Raw genomic sequence first — 23,538 nt, 5'->3', positions numbered from 1 at the left:
GAGAATGGCGTTTGGGAATTAAAGGATATAAATAATAAATAAAACAAGAGAGGGGGCTTACAAGGACAAATGGTTGTGAACTTAGGAGCATGTTAATTAAACATGAGTTCTGGGAGTCCAGAAATAAATAACTCCATGTGGGAGACAAAAGGGAAGACTGTCTTGGTGCATCTCCTGTGAAATCAGCAGGGATTCACGATGTTATTTATGTGAGAAACCCAGCAATTCCTGGGGCCCCAGGCCAGCATCCATCAATTCATATATTCTAAAATTTTAGCCAAGACTACTCAGCGGCTGTCAGACAGTGTCCCTGAAAGAATGGGTGCCTGTGTGCCAGTTGAAAGGCAAAGCTACACGTTCTTGGAGGAACGTGTGTCTCATTTCCATGGTTCTTTTTGGGCCCTGGACTTCCAGGCTATTGAGAGGAGTGCTTGCCACTTCACAATAGCAAAGACATGGAATCAACCTAAATGCCCATCAATAATAGACTGGATAAAGAAAATGTGATACATATGCACCATGGAATACTATGCAGCCGTGAAAAACAGATTACGTTTTTTGCAGGGATATGGATGGAGCTGGGGGGCATTATCATCAGCAAGCTAATGCAGGAACAGAAAACCAAATACCACATGTTCTCACTTGTAAGTGAGAGATAAATGATGAAAACACATGGACACATAGAGGGGAACGACACACACTAGGGCTTGTTAGAGAGTGGAGAGCGGGAGGAGCGAGACGAGCAGGAAAAATAACTAGTGGGTACTAGGCTCAATACCTCGGTGTTGAAATAGTTTGTATAACTAGCCCCCATGACACAGGTTTGAGTACATAACAAACCTGAACTTAAAAGTTAAAAACATAGAAAAAAAGAGAAATGCTTGCAATTTTTATAAACATCTAATTATTTTTGAAAAGATATTTACTTTTTAAAAGCACTGCATTCGGAATGTCAGATTATTGTCCGGAAAGCTGGCAACAACAATATTCCCCATTCCCCCAGCCTCTCGTAAGAGCCTCCTATACCAGACTGAGCCCAGGCTGGGAACCACCAATCCTTTAACTTCTGCCAATCTGATGAACGCAGAATGTGTATTTTCTCATTTATACATCTTTGATTATTGGTGAGAGAGAACATTGTATCCTATTACAGATGCCAGTTGATTTCCTGTTTTTTCTTACTGGTATACAATGCTTCAGGCCCGTTTTTTTCTTACTGGTATAGAAGCACTTGAAAGCATTTCTAAGCCTTTGTATTAATCTGCTGTCCTTTGCAGACATTGTGACTATTTCTCTTCCTCAGGCCACTTTCCTCCCAGCTCTTTTTGAGAGATCCTAGATAGCCGGCATATCTTTTGGCTCTTTTTTAAGCTCAAATAATATTAGAAGTAACATTTGGAATGTCTACACCAACCCTTTTGCAGTGACTTTACTGCAGTATCTGGAAGGCTGTGTCAGCATCTATACACTTTCATCCCTTGAGGAAAAGCAGACTGTAGTCTTCAAGGACCTCAGAGGGGTTGCCATCACCCATTTATAATTTTCCCAGAACTTATGAGTCGCAAATCCTCGTTGCACTGGTGAGCACTGAGTGCTCACAGAGCGTGTGTGGGAGAGGATGTGGTTTGCATTCTGCGGTCCTCATGCCCACCTCATGCATCAGGAATCCTTGCAGCCCTGTGATTGGCCTGTGCGGGCTTGGGCTAAGTCCCTGCCAAAATACCAAAAGACTGCAGAGGTGGGCAAGGACCTCAGCAGCCCCCAGACTAGCAAGCTACAAGCACTAGTCATGACTGTACAGTTAAGGGCCGTCCGTCTGCTCCCCGTTCTCCTAGCCTGCTTCGTGCAAGCAAGTCCCAAGCAGGAGAAGATGAAGGTGAGTGTGCTTCAGAGAGGCGCGGTAGTCACTCTTCCGTCCTGCTTCTAGATCCTGCGCCCCAGTCCTTCTTGTAAGACTCAGACTCCGGCTGTCGTCTTCTTTGCCAGTTCCCCTAAACCTTGCTTTTTCCCTCCTTGGATTTTCTTCACGCCTATGGATGGGTGTTCCTTGAGCTGAATATGACTAGGGAAGAAAGGGTGTCCATGCTGTAGCCATTTCTACCCCCTGGAGACCTCTCCAGCCACATCACTTCAGAGCTGGGGCTGAGGCTGGGACAGCAATGGGCCTTAGAGTAGGTGGGGACTGGGGTTTAGAGGAGAGGCTGAGTGGTCTCGTCTCAGACACAACTCCGAAGAACCCCTTGAAGAGTAGGAAAAAGTGAATGTGGTAGTTTTAAGGATGGATAAAGTCAGAGTTATGAGAGAAACATAAAACATGGAAAAAGAAAAAGCAGAGCCCTACGATTTAGAGTCAGGCATCTTGGATTCTGGCCTCGGTTCTCTGTCCAATTCATGGCTCATGACCTTATTGATAAGACACGTGTGTCTGGTGGCAGAAGCGGCAGTTCGGGAAAGGAGTAGGCAAAAAATGATCATGAAGTAAATGGGCTTTAGACAAGTTGACCCCTGTTTTCTCATTGTAAAACTGTAGGTAGCAGCAACTACCTTATGGGTGGGTGGACAACAGTTGTTATGCGTGTGATACATTCTACAAAACCAGCTCTAATTAGATCTCTCCACCCCTCGCCTCTAAAACTAACTAGACAACTTCCTGGCCGAACCTCTATTTTGAGAACTGATGTGGTTTTTATGTTACCTGTGGTGCTTAATTGAGTGTGGAGACTCTGGGCTGCAGAGTTTGCTTAATAAAAACCGCATCTAGAGATAATGGATACACGTTATATGGACTTCAGTAAATCTGAAACAGTGGTCAATATCAGAATTAAACTGGACTAAAAGGAGTCTTCACATTAAGAGTCTCTCTAAGCTCTTGTGTCCTGCTACCCAACATGACTGTGAGTGATTGCCACTGCAGTAGCAAAAGAAAAAAAGGGCAAATTCTCGCAAATGTTTAACTTGAAACTAGGCAACATGGAGATAGGAACGAATGCTTTTACACCGTATCTTCTTTATAGATGCCTCAGTTTTGATGGTGCATGTGTGCATGTGTAAACTTAGGGAAAGGTGTAGAAACCTGCATGGAAAGATATCTTTTTCCCCAAGTACTCTTGTACTCTTGTACTCTTGTACCAAGAAGTGAGTAGCTACAACCTAGTATGCTAGTGATAGAATCAGTGGGCTTACAGGACTGGACAAAAGTTGCGTTTTGTTTCGTTTTGTTTTCTATTACTCCTTCTCTGAATGGGGGCAGATGGTGTTCAAACAAAGTCCTTACTAGACTGATGCATTTCCAGGAAGCCTGGTTTAATCCTAGTTTAAGTCTGGACATTCCGTATCAGATAATGTCCTTCTGTCTTTTCTCCAGCCAGTTCCTTTCCACCTTTTTCTCTCTGGATGGTTTGGACACATAGCTCCCTTTTCACATTCCTGTTGTATATATTCTGTATTCCATGAGCAATCTGTGGCAGCTTCTGAGTGTAAGAAAAGGGATCGGCATGTGCTGGTGAGCACTGTGGCCTCAGTACACTACACTGCACGAACCACCCTGTAAGGGTCTAGAGACAGGAGGCAGAGGATGAGACCTGCCTTGTGGAGGAATTTAATAAAAGCACATGCAACGAGAACTTCAGGCAGGACTAATTTCTGTCATGTGGAACTTAACAAATGTGTGGACGTCTGCTGTTAATATGTTTGCGATATTTGAGAAGGAATGGGATAGGTGGAATGGAGCATGAAGGTGGATGTTAGACACCTAGAGCACAATGGGCTGAGGAGCCGGTGCCTGGCAGGTTGGATGCTGCCCGACAGATTTCAGGGACTCACTTGCAGATGGACCTTAGGGTTGTCCGTCTCCTTTCTTGAGAGCTGCCAAAAGCTGGGATTTCACAGTATTGGCTTATACAACCACCATATTGGTACGTGAGTGACAGGAGAAAGTGATTCAGGGTGGGGGTAATATTAGATTCTAGAATGTTAAACACGGAAGCCCCTTGAAGTTCTAGCAAGAATCTAGATAAATATCTCCATTTTACTCAAGAGGAAACTGAGGGCCAGGTATGGGAATTGCCCAGGTTTACCAAGGAATTTAGCAATGGAGCTGGCCTCTGATTGCCAGGGCAGTGTTCTTTCTACCTTACTTGCTGATAAGTGGAGTAAGAAGTCAGAAGACCTGGGGAAAGAGAAGCAACTAAGGTCTCCTAAGAAAGGTCAGCAATTGAAACCCGCCCTTCTCACAGCGTCCAGGCAGGAGGCCTTCTATCCAAAGCCAAGGAGTAGCCTCTTTCTCACAGAAGCATGAAAGGCAAGTGTGCTTTTCGCTTCGGCCCCACTTCCTTCCAGCTCCTACCATCTCAGCTGATGAATCAACACTCTTTTCTGTTATCTGTGCATTTCCTGGCATCTCATATCTTTCAAAATAGACCTGCCGGGTGTGGTGGCTCATACCTGTAATCCCAGCACTCTGGGAGGCCGAGGTGGGTGGATCATGAAGTCAGGAGTTCAAGACCAGTCCAGCCAACACAGTGAAACCGTCTTACTAAAAGTACAAAAAGTTAGCCAGATGTGGTGGTGTGCACCTGTAATCCCAGCAACTGGGGAGGCTGAGGCAGGAGAATCGCATGAACCCAGGAGGTGGAGGTTGCAGTGAGCCGAGATCACGCCATTGCACTCCAGCCCAGGCAACAGTGCGAGACTCTGTCTCAAAAAAAAAAAGGGGACTTGATTCTTATGTGTGTGTGGAGGGGGTGGGGAAGGAGAGGTGCATAGTAAGTGTATATATGTATAGGGTGCAGGAAATGTTTTGATACAGACATGGAATGTGTAATAATTACTTCATGGAAAATGGGGTATCCATCCCCTCAAGCATTTAGCCTTTTTTCTACAAAAGATCCCATTATACACGTTTAGTTATTTTTAAATGTTCTCCCTGTTGTGGCGTCAAATACTAGGTCTTATTCACCCGTTCTAACTCTCTCTCTGCACCCATTCATCATCCCAACCTCCCTCTCATTCTCCTAGTATCTCTCCCAGACTCTGGTAACCATCCTTCTACTCTCTGTCTCCATGAGTTCAATTGGTTAGATTTTTGGATCCCACAAATAAGTGAGAACATGCTATGCTTGTCTTTCTCTGTCTGGCTTGTGAGACTTGGATTGTTATTTCCAAGTTACAAGAACCAAGTTTCAGTCTTATCACTAACACTTTAGACAACGCTTATCTGTTTTCTAGGTCTTGGTTAGAACGTTTGACTTCTTTGAAAGGTGCTAAGAATTCTTGTTACTAATATTATCACTTTAAACAAAATCTTCCAGATGGATTGTCACCGAGATCAAAAAGACACCATCTATGACTATGAGGCCATCATGCTTAATGAGAAGGAATACGTCCCCTTCAAGCGCTATGTGGGCAAGCACGTCCTCTTTGTCAACGTGGCCACCTACTGTGGTCTGACAGCGCAATATCCTGGTAAGAATTCACAGCTACATCTCTTTAGGACTAAATTTTCCAGGTGGTTATATTCTAAATTATACTTGTAACTATATTTTAATTCTAATTGTGTACCAAAAATAAATACTCATAATCATGTGACTTCATCCCCATGTCAGAAGCCAGCAAGCTCTGGCGGACAGACCAAATGTGGTCAGCCTGGTTTTGTTAGCAAAGCTTTATTGGAATGCAGCCATCCCTGTTCATTTACACATCACGTATGGCTGCCTTCATGCTGTGAAGTAGAGGTTAGTAGTTGTAAGAGTAATGGTGACAGAAACCACACGGCCCACCAAGTCTGAAATAGTTGCTGTCTGGCCCTTTACAGAAAAAACATGCCAACCCCTTCCCCATGCTCTGCCTCTGCTTTTCCCTGAGATTTCCAGGGGAATCAATATATACCTGAGAACTAGGAGCCTCTCAGATGATTGCAGAAGTCTTCTTGATAAATACAGGACAGAGGATCCATGTTTTTGAGACTTTTCCACAGCTTTACAGGTACCTTGCAGTGACAGGGAGGAGTTTTATACCTGGGAATGCACTGGACTAGCATGAGGGCTGGCGGGTGAGGCTGTAACAGGAGCAAACACTCCCTCCCCAACCTCAACCCCCTTTTAGGATGTACTTTTTCCTCCCTTTTTGCGCAGTATTCAGGGAAGAATCTTATCATTCTCATATTTTAGGGCATGTGGTTTAAAAATCAGCAAATAATGATCAAGATTGATTATACCAAAGACAAATATACTTCTTATATTTGAAATAATAGGACCTCCTTTTTTTGTTTTTAATTATGTTTTGAATAGGTATTATGTTCACAAGTCTCAAACTTCAAAAGAAAAAAAATTAGAACTAAAGGTTTCCACCTTCTTCCCCTCCCTTTGGTAGACCAATATTATCATGTTTACAGAATACATGATAGATTCTTTTTTCTCCTTCCCCCTCCCCGGCTGATAACACACGATAAATACTATTTGCTGCCTTGACTTTTTAATTAACAAAATGCATTTGGGTTCAGATCATTTCCACATTATATTTTAAGACTGAACAGTATTTATTGGACCATAATTTATTTTCCCAGTGTATAGGGACTTTAAGAGTCGATTTATTCAGTTTCCACTCTGCAACTAACAGATAACGGACGAATACAGGGAGAGGTACTGAGGAACCCTGTGAAAACAGAAAGGCAATCTCTGTTTAAACAAGGTCTAGAGGAGGCACCAGTTGGCCGAGCTGAGTCTCAGGGGGACTGGTTAGCGTTTGTCCAGGGACTAAAGGCATCTGGCTTAGAAAGGGTTAACAAAGAAGATGATTATGAGTCTGAGCAGACAAGTTGGAAAACTTCCTGGTGGTGGAAGAAGGCGGCTCAAGTTTGTGCTTCCACAAACCACCGAGGATTTTAGGAAGAATGCATCTTCAGCATCTTGAGGATTGCTGAAAAATGTTAGGATGCTTGACTTCAAATGTCTCTGATTCTCTGCCTTTATCGGTTTTACTTCCACTCCACTCAGGGTGAGCCGGACTGCACAGAGGACAGAAGCTCAGTCCTCATTGTCTGTGTCTTTTCCCTTAAAAAAGAAAGCTTCAGGCTATCAGTTAGCCAACCGGGGAAGGCAAAATAATGAGTAGTGTATTATTCACTTAAAAATCACCTGTTGAGCTTTTGAATAGTAAAGATGACCAAGTCCCATTTCAGAGGAACAGAAAACTGGGACCTGAGCATCCCTATTTTTAGGGAAGGGCCTTCAGCCGATTCTGTGATGCACGTATGGGAAACACTGCAGCATAACCAGGGCTTCTGCGCGCACAAGGGAAGATCTGGACTGGAACTTCAGCTCTGCCACTAATCGCCCTGCTGATCTATAGCTGTTTCTCTCCCTGGGCCTCTGTTTCCTTCTCTGAAAAATGGGTAACCCCAGGGAAAGATCCCTGCACACGGCAGAATGTCCACCCAGACCAATATGCTGTCGCTCCTCTAACCGCAGAACTGAATGCACTCCAGGAGGAGCTGAAGCCCTTTGGTCTAGTTGTGTTGGGCTTTCCCTGCAACCAATTTGGAAAGCAAGAACCAGGAGATAACAAAGAGATTCTTCCTGGGCTCAAGTAGGTGCCTGCTTGAAATCCAACAGGAGGTGCCCGTGTGCCTTTCCGCAGTCTCCAGAGGCCCTTCTAGCCTTGAAATCCAACAGGAGGTGCCCGTGTGCCTTTCCGCAGCCTCCAGAGGACCTTCTAGCCTTGAAATCCAACAGGAGGTGCCCGTGTGCCTTTCCGCAGCCTCCAGAGGCCCTTCTAGCCTTGAAATCCAACAGGAGGTGCCCGTGTGCCTTTCCGCAGTCTCCAGAGGCCCTTCTAGCCTTGAAATCCAACAGGAGGTGCCCGTGTGCCTTTCCGCAGCCTCCAGAGGACCTTCTAGCCTTGAAATCCAACAGGAGGTGCCCGTGTGCCTTTCCGCAGTCTCCAGAGGCCCTTCTAGCCTTGAAATCCAACAGGAGGTGCCCGTGTGCCTTTCCGCAGTCTCCAGAGGCCCTTCTAGCCTTGAAATCCAACAGGAGGTGCCCGTGTGCCTTTCCGCAGCCTCCAGAGGCCCTTCTAGCCTTGAAATCCAACAGGAGGTGCCCGTGTGCCTTTCCGCAGCCTCCAGAGGCCCTTCTAGCCTTGAAATCCAACAGGAGGTGCCCGTGTGCCTTTCCGCAGTCTCCAGAGGCCCTTCTAGCCTTGAAATCCAACAGGAGGTGCCCGTGTGCCTTTCCGCAGCCTCCAGAGGCCCTTCTAGCCTTGAAATCCAACAGGAGGTGCCCGTGTGCCTTTCCGCAGTCTCCAGAGGCCCTTCTAGCCTTGAAATCCAACAGGAGGTGCCCGTGTGCCTTTCCGCAGCCTCCAGAGGCCCTTCTAGCTCAGGAACTTCCTGGGGAGGTGCGGATTAACAGGCATTCATTGCAAGCAGAGTTTAACTCTGGCTTACCTGGATGAGGGTCTGGCGGTTTCCAGAGACTCTCTCTCCATCCCTGGCTGAGACTTGGATGGACTAGGGAAGACAGCAGGGATGGAGGAAAAGAGACGGGTTATGGGATAGAGAGAAATAAAGTGCATCAGGGAGCCCCAAGTCAAAACGTGGCTGTGTCCCTCCCACCCGCAATGACATTTCCCTCTTTCTGCCCTTTCTCATGACTTCAAATCCTGGTGTCCCATTATAAACTTTTCTGCATGTCCTGGAGCTTCCTGGGGACATTATGGCTTGTTGCAGGTATGTCCGTCCAGGGGGAGGATTTGTACCTAACTTCCAGCTTTTTGAGAAAGGAGATGTGAATGGTGAAAAAGAACAGAAAGTCTTCAGCTTCTTGAAGGTGAATGAATTCTGGCATAAGCCTCCCCCTCTCTTCCAATATTCCTAGCATAGAGTGGGTGGGGCAGGAATGGATCCAAGGGCTCACGCCTGGAGGTGGGAGAGGTCTTTTTGGAGGAAATCTCCAGGTCAGCATTCCACATTCCACATGCTCATCTGGAGATTGATCTGTGAGTTATCTGGGGCTCTAACTTTGTGTGGTGAAGAGTTGTGTGGAGTGGCAGCTTTCTTTTGCCCATTGACATTGGTTCATTCATTCTAGGAACATTGAATGAGTGCCTGCTCTTTATAAAGCCGTCTAAGTAATAAGGATATAAAGATGAATACGGCCCTGTCTCTACCCTTGGGGAGGTTATACTGGAGAGAGTTAGAAACCATCAGGTACATAGCTGGGTGTAGTGGTTCATGCCCGTAATCCCGGCACGTAAGAAGGCTGAGGCAGGACAGGCGAATTGCTTGAGGCCAGGAGTTCGAGACCAGCCTGAGCAAAATAGTGAGATCCTGTCTCTAAAAAAGAAATAAAACAATTAGTTGGGTGTGGTGGCAGATACCTGTAGTCTCAGCTACTCGGGAGGTTGAGGCCAGAGAATTGCTTGAGTCCAGGAGCTGGAGGCTGCAGTGACCTCTGATTGTGCCACTGCATTCCACGCTGGGCAACCAAGCGAGACGCTGTCTCAAAACAAAACAAATTAACAAATCAACAGATATGATACAGTATAGTAGGTACCTTTTATGAAACACTGATTTTTAGAATAGAGAATGCCAGAGCTGAAAAACCCTACAGATTACCAAAGTGAATTGTTCCTCACTGCTGGACTGTGAACCAAGACTAGTCCACGTTAAGACTTTATATATCCTTGGTAAATTGAAGACAGTAGAACAGTGTATCGTGCCACTGCCCCCCAGCCTGGGTGACAGAGCGAGAGTCTCTCTCAAGAAAAAAGCAACAGTGTAAGAAGTTATTTTATAAACTCAACTCATCTAACTTATAGGGCTTCCCATTATTACACAATTATGACCCACATGCGCTTTATTCTTCCAATGGTCTTTTTAAATTAAGTGACAAAATGATGGTGTTTAAAATTTTTTTGTTATTTGACAAAATATTAGTAATTCAGTGTTGGACCCTAAAGATAATTATTGAAATGTACTGGCCCATGGAGCCCTCAGACCCAGAACACAGCATTCAAATCCAAGCTATTTACTTGGAAGAAAAAGCCAAAAGCATATAACATGTGTTATTCATGGCAGCAGTTTTGTGATGGGGTTGTGGGGAGAAGCCAGAAGAGAGCAGACTTTGCTGTAATATCTGTAATGTTCTTGGTGGCTGGCATAGTGGTGATTCGAGACTCTATGGAGTTTGTTAGAAATAACCGGAAGTTAAAATGTCTGGGTACAGGAAGGAGTGGATCACCTGTGGGTGAAAGCAGTCTGGATCATCCAGGAGCGCAAATAACGTTTCTCTTTTCCATCTCTCTGCCTTAGCACGCCTGTCCACATCCCTCTGAGATTTTGGGCACATTCAAATCTATCTCCTGGGACCCTGTCAAAGTCCATGACGTCCGTTGGAACTTTGAAAAGTTCCTGGTGGGGCCCGATGGAATCCCTGTCATGCGCTGGTCCCACCAGGCCACAGTCAGCATAGTCAAGGCAGACATCGTGGCCAACTTGAAGCAATTCAAAACCCAGTAGGAAGGTGGGGTTAAGGGCAGGAGCCATCCTGCTTCTCACCTAATGACTTGCTCCCTCTGCCCACCCAAAAAAGGAACATCCATCTTCTCACCACACTCTCTTCCTACATGGGCTCCCCATGAGTAAATCACCTCCACATACTGCCAGAGTTCCACGCTCCACCAACTAGATTTATATTTGGATGCTACTGCTCATTTGCCTCTCAAGAGTGTGTGAGTGAGGATGGAAGAAAACGGAGACCTCAAATCCCCAGACCTCTGTTACAGGTTGGATTACTCATACCCACCAGAGGGAAGTCATCCTTCCTCAGCAGTGGTTAAGTCGGCCGTCACATCCTGAAGAGCGTTCCTAGACACCCTGACTCTTCCGGTTCCCTCCACCCTGAGGTGTAGAAATAGCAATGCGGTCATAGTCACACAATTTAGGTTCTACTTCATGACACTTTTTGTCCCCTAGGACAAACATGTATCATCAGTTTCCAATTGTTTTGTCTCCGTTTTCATCCATGACACCCCTCCCCCCACCAGCCGTTCTCCTATGGGAGCAAGAACATTGCTTCACAAGAATAGAGGGCCTCTCCATGCTGGTGGGACCCCGAACCTCCCTGTTTGGCCCTAGAAGAGTCTTCCTTATTGTCTGGTCTTTAGTGCATTCAGGTTCTGGCACCTGGGCAGGAACTTTATCTTCTGGAGGATGGGCTTTCCCATCTCAACCCTGGATTCCTCAGCTTCAGAATGAGCCCCGCCACTGCCTCCAATGAAATGTTTTCTGTAGCGTCAAAGCTCTCTATGGGGGTTTTTAAATCCTACCTGGTGCTTGAACTCGTTTTATCTCCCTCCTCCTTCTTACTCTGTCACAAATGATGTATTGCCCAGAAGATCTGAGCCCCCCAGATGGAAAGATTCACATTTGGAAGGTTGTCACCCGATGGCTCTCAGTTGTCAGTCCTCTTCAGGAATTGCCTCAACCCAAGTTTGTCCTTTTTCCAGGGCAGCCTGTATCCAATCACTGGCCCCTAAGAGGCATAAAGGCCAAACCCTAACTGTTCAGCTTAGAACGACTTTGAAGGGCCGTCGTAGCTCTAGACATGCACGAGGACTAGGCCAGTAGCATTTGTGCTTGCACTGCACCCCGATTTTTCCCTCTGACAAATCCTGCTTCTCTTCTTTGCCACCCCCAAACCCTCCGCGTGGACCCTCAGTTAATGCCCTAGTAAAGTTCCTGAATGCAAATATCCATCTTAGAGTCTACTTTCTAGGGAATCCAACGAGTAATTGTTGGTACCAAATGTGATCTGAGAAAGAAGATGCTAAGAAGAGCTATTGAAGCTGGTTTATTCACCATCTGGTTGATGATGAGGAGATGGCTGAAGCACACATGACCACTGGCACAAGGAGCAGTGCCGTTGTCAGAACTTTTGCCAAACTTGAACTGGTGTGGTAAACCGGAGGAAGGGTGAGCACCAGCAGGCACGAACTATTAGGTGCTTGAGAAACATGAGGGGAACAGATATTATAACGTCATGCAATTGGATAGCCGTTGCCAGAGGAAATCGACGCTCTGGAGAGAGACAGTTAAAGACTGAGGATGATACATTATTAAATTAAGGCTAAGCGTGAAAGTGTGCCTCCGTAGGATGTATAAAGGACCTCTCCTATCTGCAACTTCAGAGCAGAAAAATCTAAACCCCAGGGCCAAGACTTAATCACAGGAATAGTATTGAAAACTCTGAAGAAGTTAACTTCCAGCTGGGCACAGGGGTTCTTGCCTTTAATCCCAGCACTTTGGGAGGCAGAGGCGGGAGCATCACTTGGGTCTAGGAGTTCAAGATCAGCCTGGGCAACATACGGAAAGCCCATCTCTCCAAATTAAAAGACCTAGCCAGGCATAGTGGCACACACCTGTGGTCGCAGCTGCTAGGGAGGTGAGGGAGGAGGATCACTTGGGCCTGGAAGTCACGGCTGCTGCAGTGAGCTGAGATTTCACCACTGCACTCCATCCTCAGTAACAGAGAGACATTGTCCTAAAAAAAAATTCCCAACCTAAATCGTTTTCTATGTCAAAGTCATGGCCTTTATTGAAAAAGAATAGAACTATGAGATATTGGATGGAGACTTCTGTTTGATGTATTATTACAATATCCAAATCCCCAAATTTTCCAGGAACCCGAAAACCTTTAGAAGTGGCCCACCCCTTCTTACTGAGGGTTAGCATATCCTTCTTGCTTGAGAACAATGCAGATGACTGCCCTGCCAAATATTATGTGCCTCAGCTCCCACTCACCGTCTGCTTCATATCAAACTAGATTCTCAGAGTTCCTGAAGAAGGGGAGGGCAACCTGAAGTTAGATAAGGAGACTTCATTGATTCGGGAGCGCTCTCCCTGAATACAGAATTTACACTTTGTCAAGAACCGACACACTGTTCAGATGGCTCCCACTTGGGGAAAAAAAGAAAAATGTCTCTCACTCAATGTAGTAGAAGCACTACAACTGTTTCAGCAGGTGGTAGAAATAGGGGATCAAGCTGGGCACGGTGGCTCATGCCTGTAATCCCAGCACTTTGGGAGGCCGATGTGAGTGGATCGTCTGAGGTCAGGAGTTCGAGACCAGCCTGGCCAAAATGGTGAAACCCCACCTCTACTAAAAATACGAAAGAGCCTGGCGTTGAGGCAGGCGCCTGTAATCCCAGCTCCTTGGGAGGCTGAGGCAGGAGAATCGCTTGAACCTCGGAGGCGGAGGTTGCAGTGAGCCAAGATTGTGCCATTGCACTCCAGCCTGGGCAACGATAGTGAAACTCATCTAAAAAAAAAAATAGGGGATCAAAGTTCATAAAAGTGGGCAGGTTCAAGTGGTTTCCATGCAGTGCTGGGAACTCTGCTAGATAACTGTATATCACAGGAAGGCCAAAGGACATTCAGTCTGAAAAATAAAAAAGGAATGTGCTGGTGAGAGGGGCTATTTGTTATGTAGTTCAATAACTTTAACAAAAATTTAAAAAATATTTAATCTGTCTTTGTTAAATCTTCATAGAAAAAGGCTGACATTTAATGCAACAAAGGTAAACAATGGATTTCTCAAGTTATGAGACTTTGGCAAATTTTCCAATAATATTACTATTTTTCTGCATTTACTTAGCCTGCGTTGCATCTACCTATTGCAAACAGTGATTTTTGTAAAGGAAATACTCGCTCTCTGAGTGTTTCCGAGTAGCAAAGTAGTTTAACATTATTAGATTTAGAATCAGCGAGTGTCTGGATGCGGGGAGAGGTTGGCATTTCACTTAAAGCCGCAAACGTGTAGCCGAACGCAGAGTGGAGAGACAGGAGGTGGAACAGCGGGGTGTGAAGCCCGCGGGATTCCGAAACGGTGGATGGAAAACGCACGGGTTTTGTGCAGGCGGAAGACGCGCTTCTTGGTGGGGACTTCGCCCGGAAAGCGGTGACTGACACGTCTATTTTACGTGCAGCCATCTCAGCCTCCTGCTTTTGGTGAAACGATGTGACTTTCTTTCGTTCAAATGCTTTTAAATGATTGTCTGATTTGAGAGAACCCGTGGGAGAATCTGAGCCGAAAACCAAGGTACCGGTGACGGCAACCGCGAGTCCCCGGGCATCTCTGAGATGGGAGGAAAAGGGCTCTGGGTCAGCTAATTCCGGGGTTCCCTTCATTTTTGCTTTCAATCCTATCCGTGGAAGTCCCGTATTAGAAGGTGCCTAAAGTTCATATGATTCAATACCTTTAAAAAAAAAAAGTTTGAAAAGAGGTCATGTTTAATCTGTGTGAGCATCTTATATCTTCCCAAATCCCCGTCGCCTCCACGGCTCCAGTGGCGCAATCGGTTAGCGCGCGGTACTTATAAGACAGTGCACCTGTGAGCGATGCCGAGGTTGTGAGTTCAAGCCTCACCTGGAGCAGTTTTACTATTCTCCTACCTGTAGAAATTCAAAAATGGGGAGAGCTTACCGAGTTTCAGATCCCTTTCAGCGACCTACGTACCGTTCTCATTTAGACTGTACTCGGAACCATCACGTGATCTGACTTACAATTCCCAGCGTAAGGCAATGATGACAGATGTATTCTTACGGTCCGTTTAGATGTCTGCCTTTGTCCAATACCTCGGCAACAGTCGCCAAAACAGCTCTTGACAGTATTCATTTCAATAAGAAACTGACCGGGTGTGTGTCTCACGCCTGTAATCAGTTCTTTGAGAGGCCAAGGCGAGCTGGTCTCTTGAGTCCAGGAGTTCAAGACGAGGCGTGGGCAACGTGATGAAACCCCGTTTCTACAAAACATTACAATTAAGCTAGGCGTGGTGGTGCGCACCTGTAGTTCCTGGGTGACAGAGGGAGACCCTGTCTCAAAGAAACCCGACCTTCAGAGTCTCAGGCCCAGATAGATGAGGAATATATAAAAAAATTAATGACAAGTACTCCTCTGTGACTTTTCAACTCTGTGAAATAAGGACGATCTTGGGTTTTTTAAATCATTGAGGTGGTTTAGAGATGCCTGACAGTCACACTTGGTAGCTTGTTTCCAGGTAGCCTAATATTTTTTCAAGAAAATTCTATAACAGACAGTTCTTACATGTTGCATACTTGTCATGGTGGTTAGAAGCTGGATGTACAGCCCTCTTTTCCAGATACTACTCCTGAGTACCTTCCCACCACCTGGTATCTTCCCAGACAGATACCAGGATCAGGCCAAACTCCCCCTCCCTTTGGATTTTAAACTAAATCTGAACAGAAAGAAGCATCTGTGTGTTTTCTTTAGAAATGTTTCATTTAAGGCCGGGCGCGGTGGCTCACGCCTGTAATCCCAACACTTTGGGAGGCCAAGGCGGGTGGATCACGAGGTCAAGAGATCGAGACCATCCTGGTCAACATGGTGAAACCCCGTCTCTACTAAAATACAAAAAATTAGCTGGGCATGGTGGCACGTGCCTGTAATCCCAGCTACTCAGGAGGCTGAGGCAGGAGAATTGCCGGAACCCAGGAGGCGGAGGTTGCGGTGAGCCGAGATCGCGCCATTGCACTCCAGCCTGGGTAACAAGAGCGAAACTCCGTCTCAAAAAAAAAAAAAAAAAGTTTCATTTAATAGAAAAAAGAGTTGAAAATGACAACTGAACAATGTCATAAATTATGACAGAAAGAGTTTCTTGTGTAATTTCTTAGTCAAACTATCAATCAAAAGTGAGTATGTTATAAAGTCATTTACAGACAGAGTCCCGCTCTCATAAAATTCCTAGAGGCTTTTCTCCATCAAAATGATACAACACCGATAAAAGAAAAACACAGGGATCCAAAACAGGAAGAAGGCAAAGTATATCCCAGGTGGGTGGAAGAATAGCCCCAGAAAGACACCTGTGTAACACGCCTAGAGAATAGCCCATCCAGACTGAAGCAGGGGGACGAAGGCTCCAGAGAGGAGACCACTAAGAAAAATATTAAAAATGATAGGTTCTTTGAGGTATTTCTCCCTACTGAGAGTTGCCTAAATTCCAGGAAAATAAATTGAGAATGAATTAGTTACATGGTCGTAAAAGATAAAGTAAAAGGCAGTTAATAACTGTGTGGAAAACTAAAAGGCGCATAAGATAAGAAATATATTCATAGTACTATATGATACAGCTGTGAATAGTTTTTATAACCAATAAACCCTGAAGTTTCAGGTATCTCCAGAGACTGACTTGCAATATGGAATGAAGAGAGCCTGGAGACCTACTCTCAAGTGAAACTGGTGAAAATTCTTTTTTTTTTTTTCTTCAAAGCAACCATTTAAAAGTGTCTGGCAAAGTGCGCAGCACTGTGGCTCATGCCTGTAATTTCAGCACTTTGGGAGGCCAAGGCAGGTGGATCACCTGAGGTCAGGAGTTTGAGACCAGCCTGGCCAACATGGCAAAACCCCATCTGTACTAAAAATACAAAAATTAGCTGGGTATGGTGGCAGGTGCCTGTAGTCACAGCTACTTGGGAAGCTGAGGCAAGAGAATCACTTGAACCCAGGAGGCAGAGGTTGCAGTGAACCACTTGCACCACTGGACTCCAGCCTGGATAACAGAGCAAGACTCCACATAAAATAAATAAATTTTAAAAAGTCTCTGGAAAAGGTCCTCAGGGCTTACAGCAAATGAAGAAATATCTATTCAAGAAAATCTACTGAAATTAGTCTGCAGCATTTGAACTAGTGTTATGGTCTGATTGTGCCCCCTCAAAATTTGTATGTTAAACCTGAGTCACCAGTATGACAGTGTTGAGGTCTTCAGGTGATGACTAAATCAGGAAGGCTGAGCCCTGACGGATAGGATTAGTGACCTTATAAAAGAGGAGTGAGGGAGCTCTTTACCCCTTCCACCCTTCTGCCATGTGAGGATGCAGCAAAAGGCCATCTTTGAAGCAGAGAACAAGCTCTCAGTCACTAAATCTGCTGGCAACTTAATCTTAGATTTCCCAGCCATCTGAACTATAAGAAATAAATTTATGTTGTTTATAAACTTCCCGGTCTACAGTATTTTTGTTCTAGTAGCCCAAACAGACTAAGACAGAGAGGATTGCCTCCTCCCTCTCCCTCCCAGTTCATTGAAATGAAAACTCCACAGCAGACCAATGCAATGAACACAGGGCTCCCTCGCTCCCCGGCTCTCAGTCTGAGCGTTGCTATCCTGGGAGGGCCAGGGCATCAGCATTTTTCATCCTCCCTCCAGCTACGGATTGCGGAGTTTCCAGTGATTGCATCTTAGAAGGGGCGGCATCCCAATCCTCTCTTACGGGTTGGATGGAGGCTCTATCTTGGGTATGTTGCCATTGTAAATATTAGGGCCCCAACCTCCCTTCTCCCAGCTGGTAAGGGCAGTGGTTCCATGCTGGCAGTGCAGTTTTAAGCTAAGAAGACCTGAAGACCTCATTCCACCAACCTACTAAAGCAGAGGTATTATGCAGAGAAAAGCGTGGATGTTCCCACCTTCAGCTTCAGAGCACAAGCTCAGAGATTTTGCCTCATGGGAGAAGGCCATAAAACATAATTCCTAATCTCTTTGGGAAGAGACTTTTTTGTTCCCCGAGATGGAGTCTTGCTCCCGTTGCCCAGGCTACAGTGCAGTGGTTCGATCTCAGCTCATTGCAACCTCTGCTTCCCGGGTTCAATCGATTCTCCTGTCAAAGCCTCCCGAGTAGCTGGGATTACAGGTGCCTGGCTAATTTTTTGTATTTTAGTAGAGATGGGGTTTCTCTATGTTGGTCAGGCTGGTCTTGAACTCCCGACATCAGATGAGCTGCCCGCCTCAGCCTCCCAAAGTGCTGGGATTACAGGCGTTAGCCACCGCGCCTGACCTCGAGTGTGTTTTTAAATGCTTCTGAACATTCTTTCACACCACATTTTTGGGGGTGTGTCTATGTTCATTATTGTACTGGTCAATTCGTGATTACAATATTGTATGTAAAACTTACACAGAGTTTAAACTCGTGCAGTTTCTTTCACGGCAATTATGCCTCAATACGACTGTTTAGAGTACATTGTCTGGAAAAATATCATTATGGCATTCTGCAAGCGTAGTTGTGAGTCTTTTCCCTCTCTTTTCTGTACTGTGGAAGAGATCACGTCTGATTGGATTTATTTCTTCCTTTTGTTTTGAGACGGAGTTCTGCTCTGTCGCCAGGGTGGAGTGCAGTGGCGGGATCTCGGCTCACTGCAACCTCCACTTCGCGGGTTCAAATGATTCTCCTGCCTCAGCCTCCCAAGTCGCTGGGATTACAGGTGTGCGCCACCACCCCCGGCTAATTTTTTGTATTTTTAGTAGAGACGGGGTTTCATCATGTTGGCCAGGCCAGTCTCGACCTCCTAGCTCATAATCCCTTGATAAGTGATGGGACGTGGGGTTCTCAGTAGGAAGATGTTTAACAACTAGTTCGATTTATTTCGTAGTTTGACTATTCATTATCGCTATTCTTTCTTGAATCTTAATGAGTTATGTTGTCCTAATATTTTTTCCATTTCGTATAAATATTCAAATGTATGTGGCCAGATTCTTTATCCTTTTGTTGTGTTTTTGACGTTTACTGGTTTAATTTTTTTGTTCTATCTTTTATATCTTCCTGCCCGGACGATTGTTTTGACTTTTACTGGTTCATTACAAAGGGTCCTCGCCTCTTGGAGAGGCCGCTCTCTCCTCTTCAAGATCTCATCCTGGCTCGCCTCTTCTCCTGTTTCAGGTCTTGTTCGCACCTTGGTTCCTGAGATATTTTGGACAGTCTAACTCGCCCCGCCACGCGAGGGACAACCCGGGAGCCGGCCTGGACAGAGAAAGAAAGCGTCCGGCCGCCGACCACACCCACCTCAATCCCGAGCGGGTTTTATGGCGAGTGTTCCTTCGGCGCCTCTAACGTGGGAAGTTTTCCTTTAGAAAGGGGGCGATAAACTGACCTCAAAAAGACAAGGCTCTCAAGATACACTTTTTTTGTGCGTCTGCGAGTCAAACTTGTCACCAAGCGCCCAATGAGGACCAGGTGAACAGAACTTCTTAACCTGCACTCACCTGAGTTCAGAGCCCACCCAGCCGGCGGGCAGAGGGTCCGCCTGGCCCAGGGCGCGCGCTCTCCCCATCCCGCCCCGAGCTCCGGGCACAGGGGTGCCAGCCTGGCCAAGCGCTTCTTCCGAAATACAAACAGCTGAAAGCTGGTGCGCGGGCCCCACCTGCATCACTCGCAACTCAGAAGCCATCAGTGATGCCACTTTCCGTTTACACAAGAGAGAATTGTAGAGACTTGACGTTTGCTTCCCGACAGTGATTGGATGCTATAATTTTGGGGTGTGGAAGGTGTGCAGTGTTACTTGAGAGTTGGGAGCGGGAGAGTGAAAAAGGTACAACCAACCACGAAGGGATTCGAACCCTCAATCTTCTGATCCGAAGTCAGACGCCTTATCCATTAGGCCACGTGGTCCCACGACTCGATATTTGCAAAAAATGCAACAAATGTTGTAAGTCTTGGCTATTACCCTGGATTAGATACATTGCCTGATTCTACTTACATGACATGATTTCTGTTACTACCCTCATTTCAAAGACAGTGTAAATAATACAAAAGCCAAATAACTTTCCAGTGTCACACAATAACAGGTGGGTGCAAAGTGAGTATTTCAGTTTTCTCCAAACTCCTGTCGTTAACTTGACACCGAAAGTGACACCAAACGTTGCGCATGCGCCCCGGTGCTTCTCTCAGCCGGTAACGAAAAGCTGTAAAGAAAGGGAAAGAAAAGGATGGAATGTCCCTCTGTAATCACCGCTGCACGTGGTCAGTTTGCCTTCCGCGTTGAGACCGTCCGGAAGTCCATGAAAATCAGCAGGCGGACGAGAAAGACCCTCCGGCGACGTCTCAGCTCGGCCTCCGATTCAGCAGCCACAGCTGCGGTCATCGCTGAAACGTGCCCCGCCCTCGCCTGGCCCCGCCCTGAGCACCGTCCAGTGAGACGTTAGTTAAAAGCCCCCGATCGGCGGGCGCCGAGGGAAGAAAGAACGCAGGAAACGCCTGCGATGCGCGCAGCCACCGCGTGGGGGCGCCGCGGGGCTCGGGGCGGGAGCTGCGCGTCAGGCCGGGTAAGTCGGGGCTCAGCCCCCTCGGAGCGGTCGCGTGTTTTCATTCCAGCTCATTTCACCCTCGACTCAGGATTCTGACCTCCCACTAGTGACGTGCCGGTGGGAAAAACACGGGGAGGAAAGGCGCGCGCGAGGCCTGGCCCGGGACGAACGCGGCTGCGTGGACCCTCTCCCGTGGGTGCCGGGGCGGGGGTGGGGGTGGGGGTGAAAGCCTCGGGGCTGGAATCCCAGGGATACGGGGTCTCCTTCGCCCCGGAACGAACGCGGCTGCGTGGACCGTCTCCCGTGGGTGCCGGGGCGGGGGGAAGCCACGAGGCGGGAATCCCAGGCCTCTGGGGTCTCCTCAGTCCTGTGGGGTCTCCTCCCCCGGTCCTGGGAACTCCTGGAAAGCCGGATTTGAGTCTGCGGAACCCGCGTGTCCCCCCGTCCTGGCGTTCTGCTCTCCCAAAGGCGGCTACGCGGATTCTGCACGTTCCAGAACCGCTGGAGAAACGCTCTTCCATGCAGCAGCTGCGCCCGAGGAGCGCGCGCTCTTTGCCGTGCCCCGAGGGAAAGCAGCGCCCGGATTCCATCGCCCACCAGGTCACAGCGTCAGCCTGCAGGGGTTCAGTGAACACCTGGGAATCAAACTTACTCTGAGGCCTGAAAGATGAGAAAGAATTAGTTTTAAAAGAAAAAAGTGCAGAAAGAGGCCGAGCGTTGTGGCTCAAGCCTGTAACCCCAACACTTTGGGATGCCAAGGCGCGGGGGTTGTGGGGTGAGGATTGTATTGCTTAAGGCCGGTAGTTTGAGACCATCTTGGGCAACATAGCGAAACCTCTCTTTCTTTTCGCTTAAAAAAAACCAAATAGGTGATCCAGAAGATAGATCAGTATGTGCAATGGTATAAAGAATTTTGCCCAATTAATTTGAAAATTAAAACAGCAAATTCTGCGAAAAGTATCTATTATGGAATTCAATTCAAGACGAAATAGCAAATAACTGTTACATAAATTGAATAAATCGTCAAAAATTGTCCTACAGAGAAAGTCCTAAACGCAGATATTTTCACCTGGAAGTTTTTCAAAACAATCCAGGGAGAATAATTTCAAATGGACACAAACTTTTCCAAACATAGTGACAGAGGGAAGAATTTTCACATCTTCACCTTCATCCTCCTACCAAACCAGACAAAGAGAAAGAAAAATCACAGGTCAGTCTCATTCATGAACATAAAAGCAGAAATCCTTAAAAAAAAACAGCTGAATCCACCAATGTTTAAAAATTATGACAAACCCAGATTTATACAAAAAGTAGGAGGTCAGTTTAACATGAGAAAAACAGTGTTATGATTCACTAATTAAGAAATTTAAAAAAATACATGTTCACCTCAAAATAGGCAGAAAAAGCATTTGATAAATTTCAAGAAATTGAAAAAAATATATGTTCACCTCAAAAGAGACAGAAAAAGCATTTGATAAATTTCAGTGTCCACTCATGACGCAACTATTAGTTTAGAAATAGAAGGAAATTTATTTTACATAATATTTAAAAAATAAAAATAATCTGTAAAACACAGTTCTTAAAGGTAAAAAGTTTAAAACACTTTGCTTGAGATTCAGGATACAAACAGCATAGTCGGAATGGCCACTTCACTCCTTCCCAGACAAAAGGAAAGTTAAAAGGGTATAATGCTTAGAAAGAAACACAGCTATCTTTTCTTTTTTGTTTTTTCTTTAACAGATTGTTTGTGTACAAAATTAACACATTTTAAATTATTATAATTATTAAGAATCTTAACACATTTTCCTGATAGCTGTAACAATTTACGAAAGCAATGACATGCAATGCAGAAAAACCTAGAAGTCACAGGAAATGAGGTATTTTGATATTTCAGTGCCAAAAAATCACAAAAATATTACATAATTTTGTTTATAGAAACTACAAAGTATCCTAAAATATCTGTTGTTTATGGATATGAATACAATTAGTAAAGCTAACAAATACGAGCAAGAGAATGATTATTTGAAACATTATTACAGTGGTCATCTCAGTATGAGGGTGAGAGAGGTATACTGTAGAGTGGGGTAAATGGCATTTCTAAAATAATGGCAATGCTGTCTTTCTTAATTGGCTTCGTATTTTTAAAGTAAATTTTTAAGTAGAAGCATAAGAAACATACAGAAAAGTGCCCAATACAAGTATACATATAGATCACTGAATGTGTATGAAGAGGACATATCTTTGAACTCCCACCCAGATGTTGTTTCAGTGTATTGCCACTGTTTCCATCAAATAAGATCCTAGAACTCTGTTTTGTCACTTGAGCTGTCAAGAAATAGAAAATTATCAGAACCTCCAGAAGCCACCCTCATGCCCCCTCTTAAATCACATTCTCCACAAGGATAACCGCTTTTCTGACATCTAATGTCATCTTTGAACTTTGCATATTTTCATACTCCATATAAACAGGATTAAACAATAGATACCCTCTTAGGCCTGGCTTCTTTTGTGCAGGAATATGTGAAATTCATCCATGTTGTTGCATTTAACAATTGTTCTTTCTCATTGCTGTGTGTATATTCCACTATATGAATATACCAATTTTTTTATGCCCCTCTAGGAAAAGTCTTGGATTTGTTTGTTTTTTTTTTTTTAAAGCAGATACATACACAAGTTTTACTGGGTATTAAAGAGAGTAAATCTATTTTTAATGTTTGCTGCAGCTTTCAAGACCCATTTTTTTTTTGTATCCGTCTACCTCACACTTAAGCCAGCCTATAAGAAAGTGCATTTAATCTATGGATCACTTTTGGTAGTGTGGACACGTTAACATTATTAATTCTTGCAATCCATGAACATGAAATATTTTTTCGTGTATTTGTGTCTTCACCAATTTCAATAGTTGGTTAAAGTATCCTAAGCACTTGCTCTTTTGGATGCTATTGCAAATGGTATTCTTAATTTCCTTTTTGGGTAGTGTTCATTGTTGGTGTATAGAAATGCAGCTGATTTTTGTATGTTGATTTTGTACTCAGCAACTTTACTGAATTGATTTATAGATTTTTTTTGGTGGAATATTTAGGGTTTTCTCTATATAAGATCATGTATACAAAAATCAACTCAAGATGAATTAAAAACTTAAACCTAAGACCTGAAACCATTAAAATGGTACAAGACAGCATTGGAAAAACACGTCTACACATTGCCTTAGGCAAAGAGTTCATGACCAAGAAACCAAAAGCAAATGCAACAAAAACAAAGATAAATAAACTCAAAAGCTTCTGCACAGCAAAAATAATAATCAGCAGAGTAAACCAACAACCCACAGAGTGGGAGAAAATCTTCGCAAACTATACATCTGACAAAGGACAAATATCCAGAGTCTACAAGGAACTCATCAGCAAGAAAAACAAATACTCCCATCAAAAAGTGGGCTAAGGAAATGAACAGGCT

The 23,538-nt window shown here is 45.1% G+C and overlaps 1 protein-coding gene and 2 non-coding genes across 3 annotated transcripts; 2 read left to right on the top strand and 1 right to left on the bottom strand.

Moving 5' to 3' along the window:
* The first annotated feature begins 1,753 nt into the window (after nt 1–1,753).
* Nucleotides 1,754–10,647, top strand: GPX5 (glutathione peroxidase 5). Its single transcript, XM_002746081.5, has 5 exons — nt 1,754–1,876; nt 5,310–5,463; nt 7,467–7,584; nt 8,726–8,825; nt 10,310–10,647. Exons 1-5 carry the CDS (start codon nt 1,790–1,792, stop codon nt 10,514–10,516), a joined length of 666 nt encoding a protein of 221 aa, XP_002746127.4. The 5' UTR covers nt 1,754–1,789; the 3' UTR covers nt 10,517–10,647.
* Nucleotides 10,648–14,337: 3,690 nt separating this feature from the next.
* Nucleotides 14,338–14,431, top strand: TRNAI-UAU (transfer RNA isoleucine (anticodon UAU)). Its single transcript has 2 exons — nt 14,338–14,375; nt 14,396–14,431. It is a non-coding gene; the product is annotated as a tRNA-Ile (tRNA).
* Nucleotides 14,432–19,377: 4,946 nt separating this feature from the next.
* On the bottom strand, nt 19,378–19,450 carry TRNAR-UCG (transfer RNA arginine (anticodon UCG)). The gene has a single exon. It is a non-coding gene; the product is annotated as a tRNA-Arg (tRNA).
* Between the last annotated feature and the right edge of the window lie 4,088 nt (nt 19,451–23,538).

This window comes from Callithrix jacchus, chromosome 4 (genome assembly GCF_049354715.1).
Source record: "Callithrix jacchus isolate 240 chromosome 4, calJac240_pri, whole genome shotgun sequence".
Lineage (NCBI taxonomy): Eukaryota > Metazoa > Chordata > Mammalia > Primates > Cebidae > Callithrix > Callithrix jacchus.
This window is presented reverse-complemented; position numbering and strand designations above follow the sequence as displayed.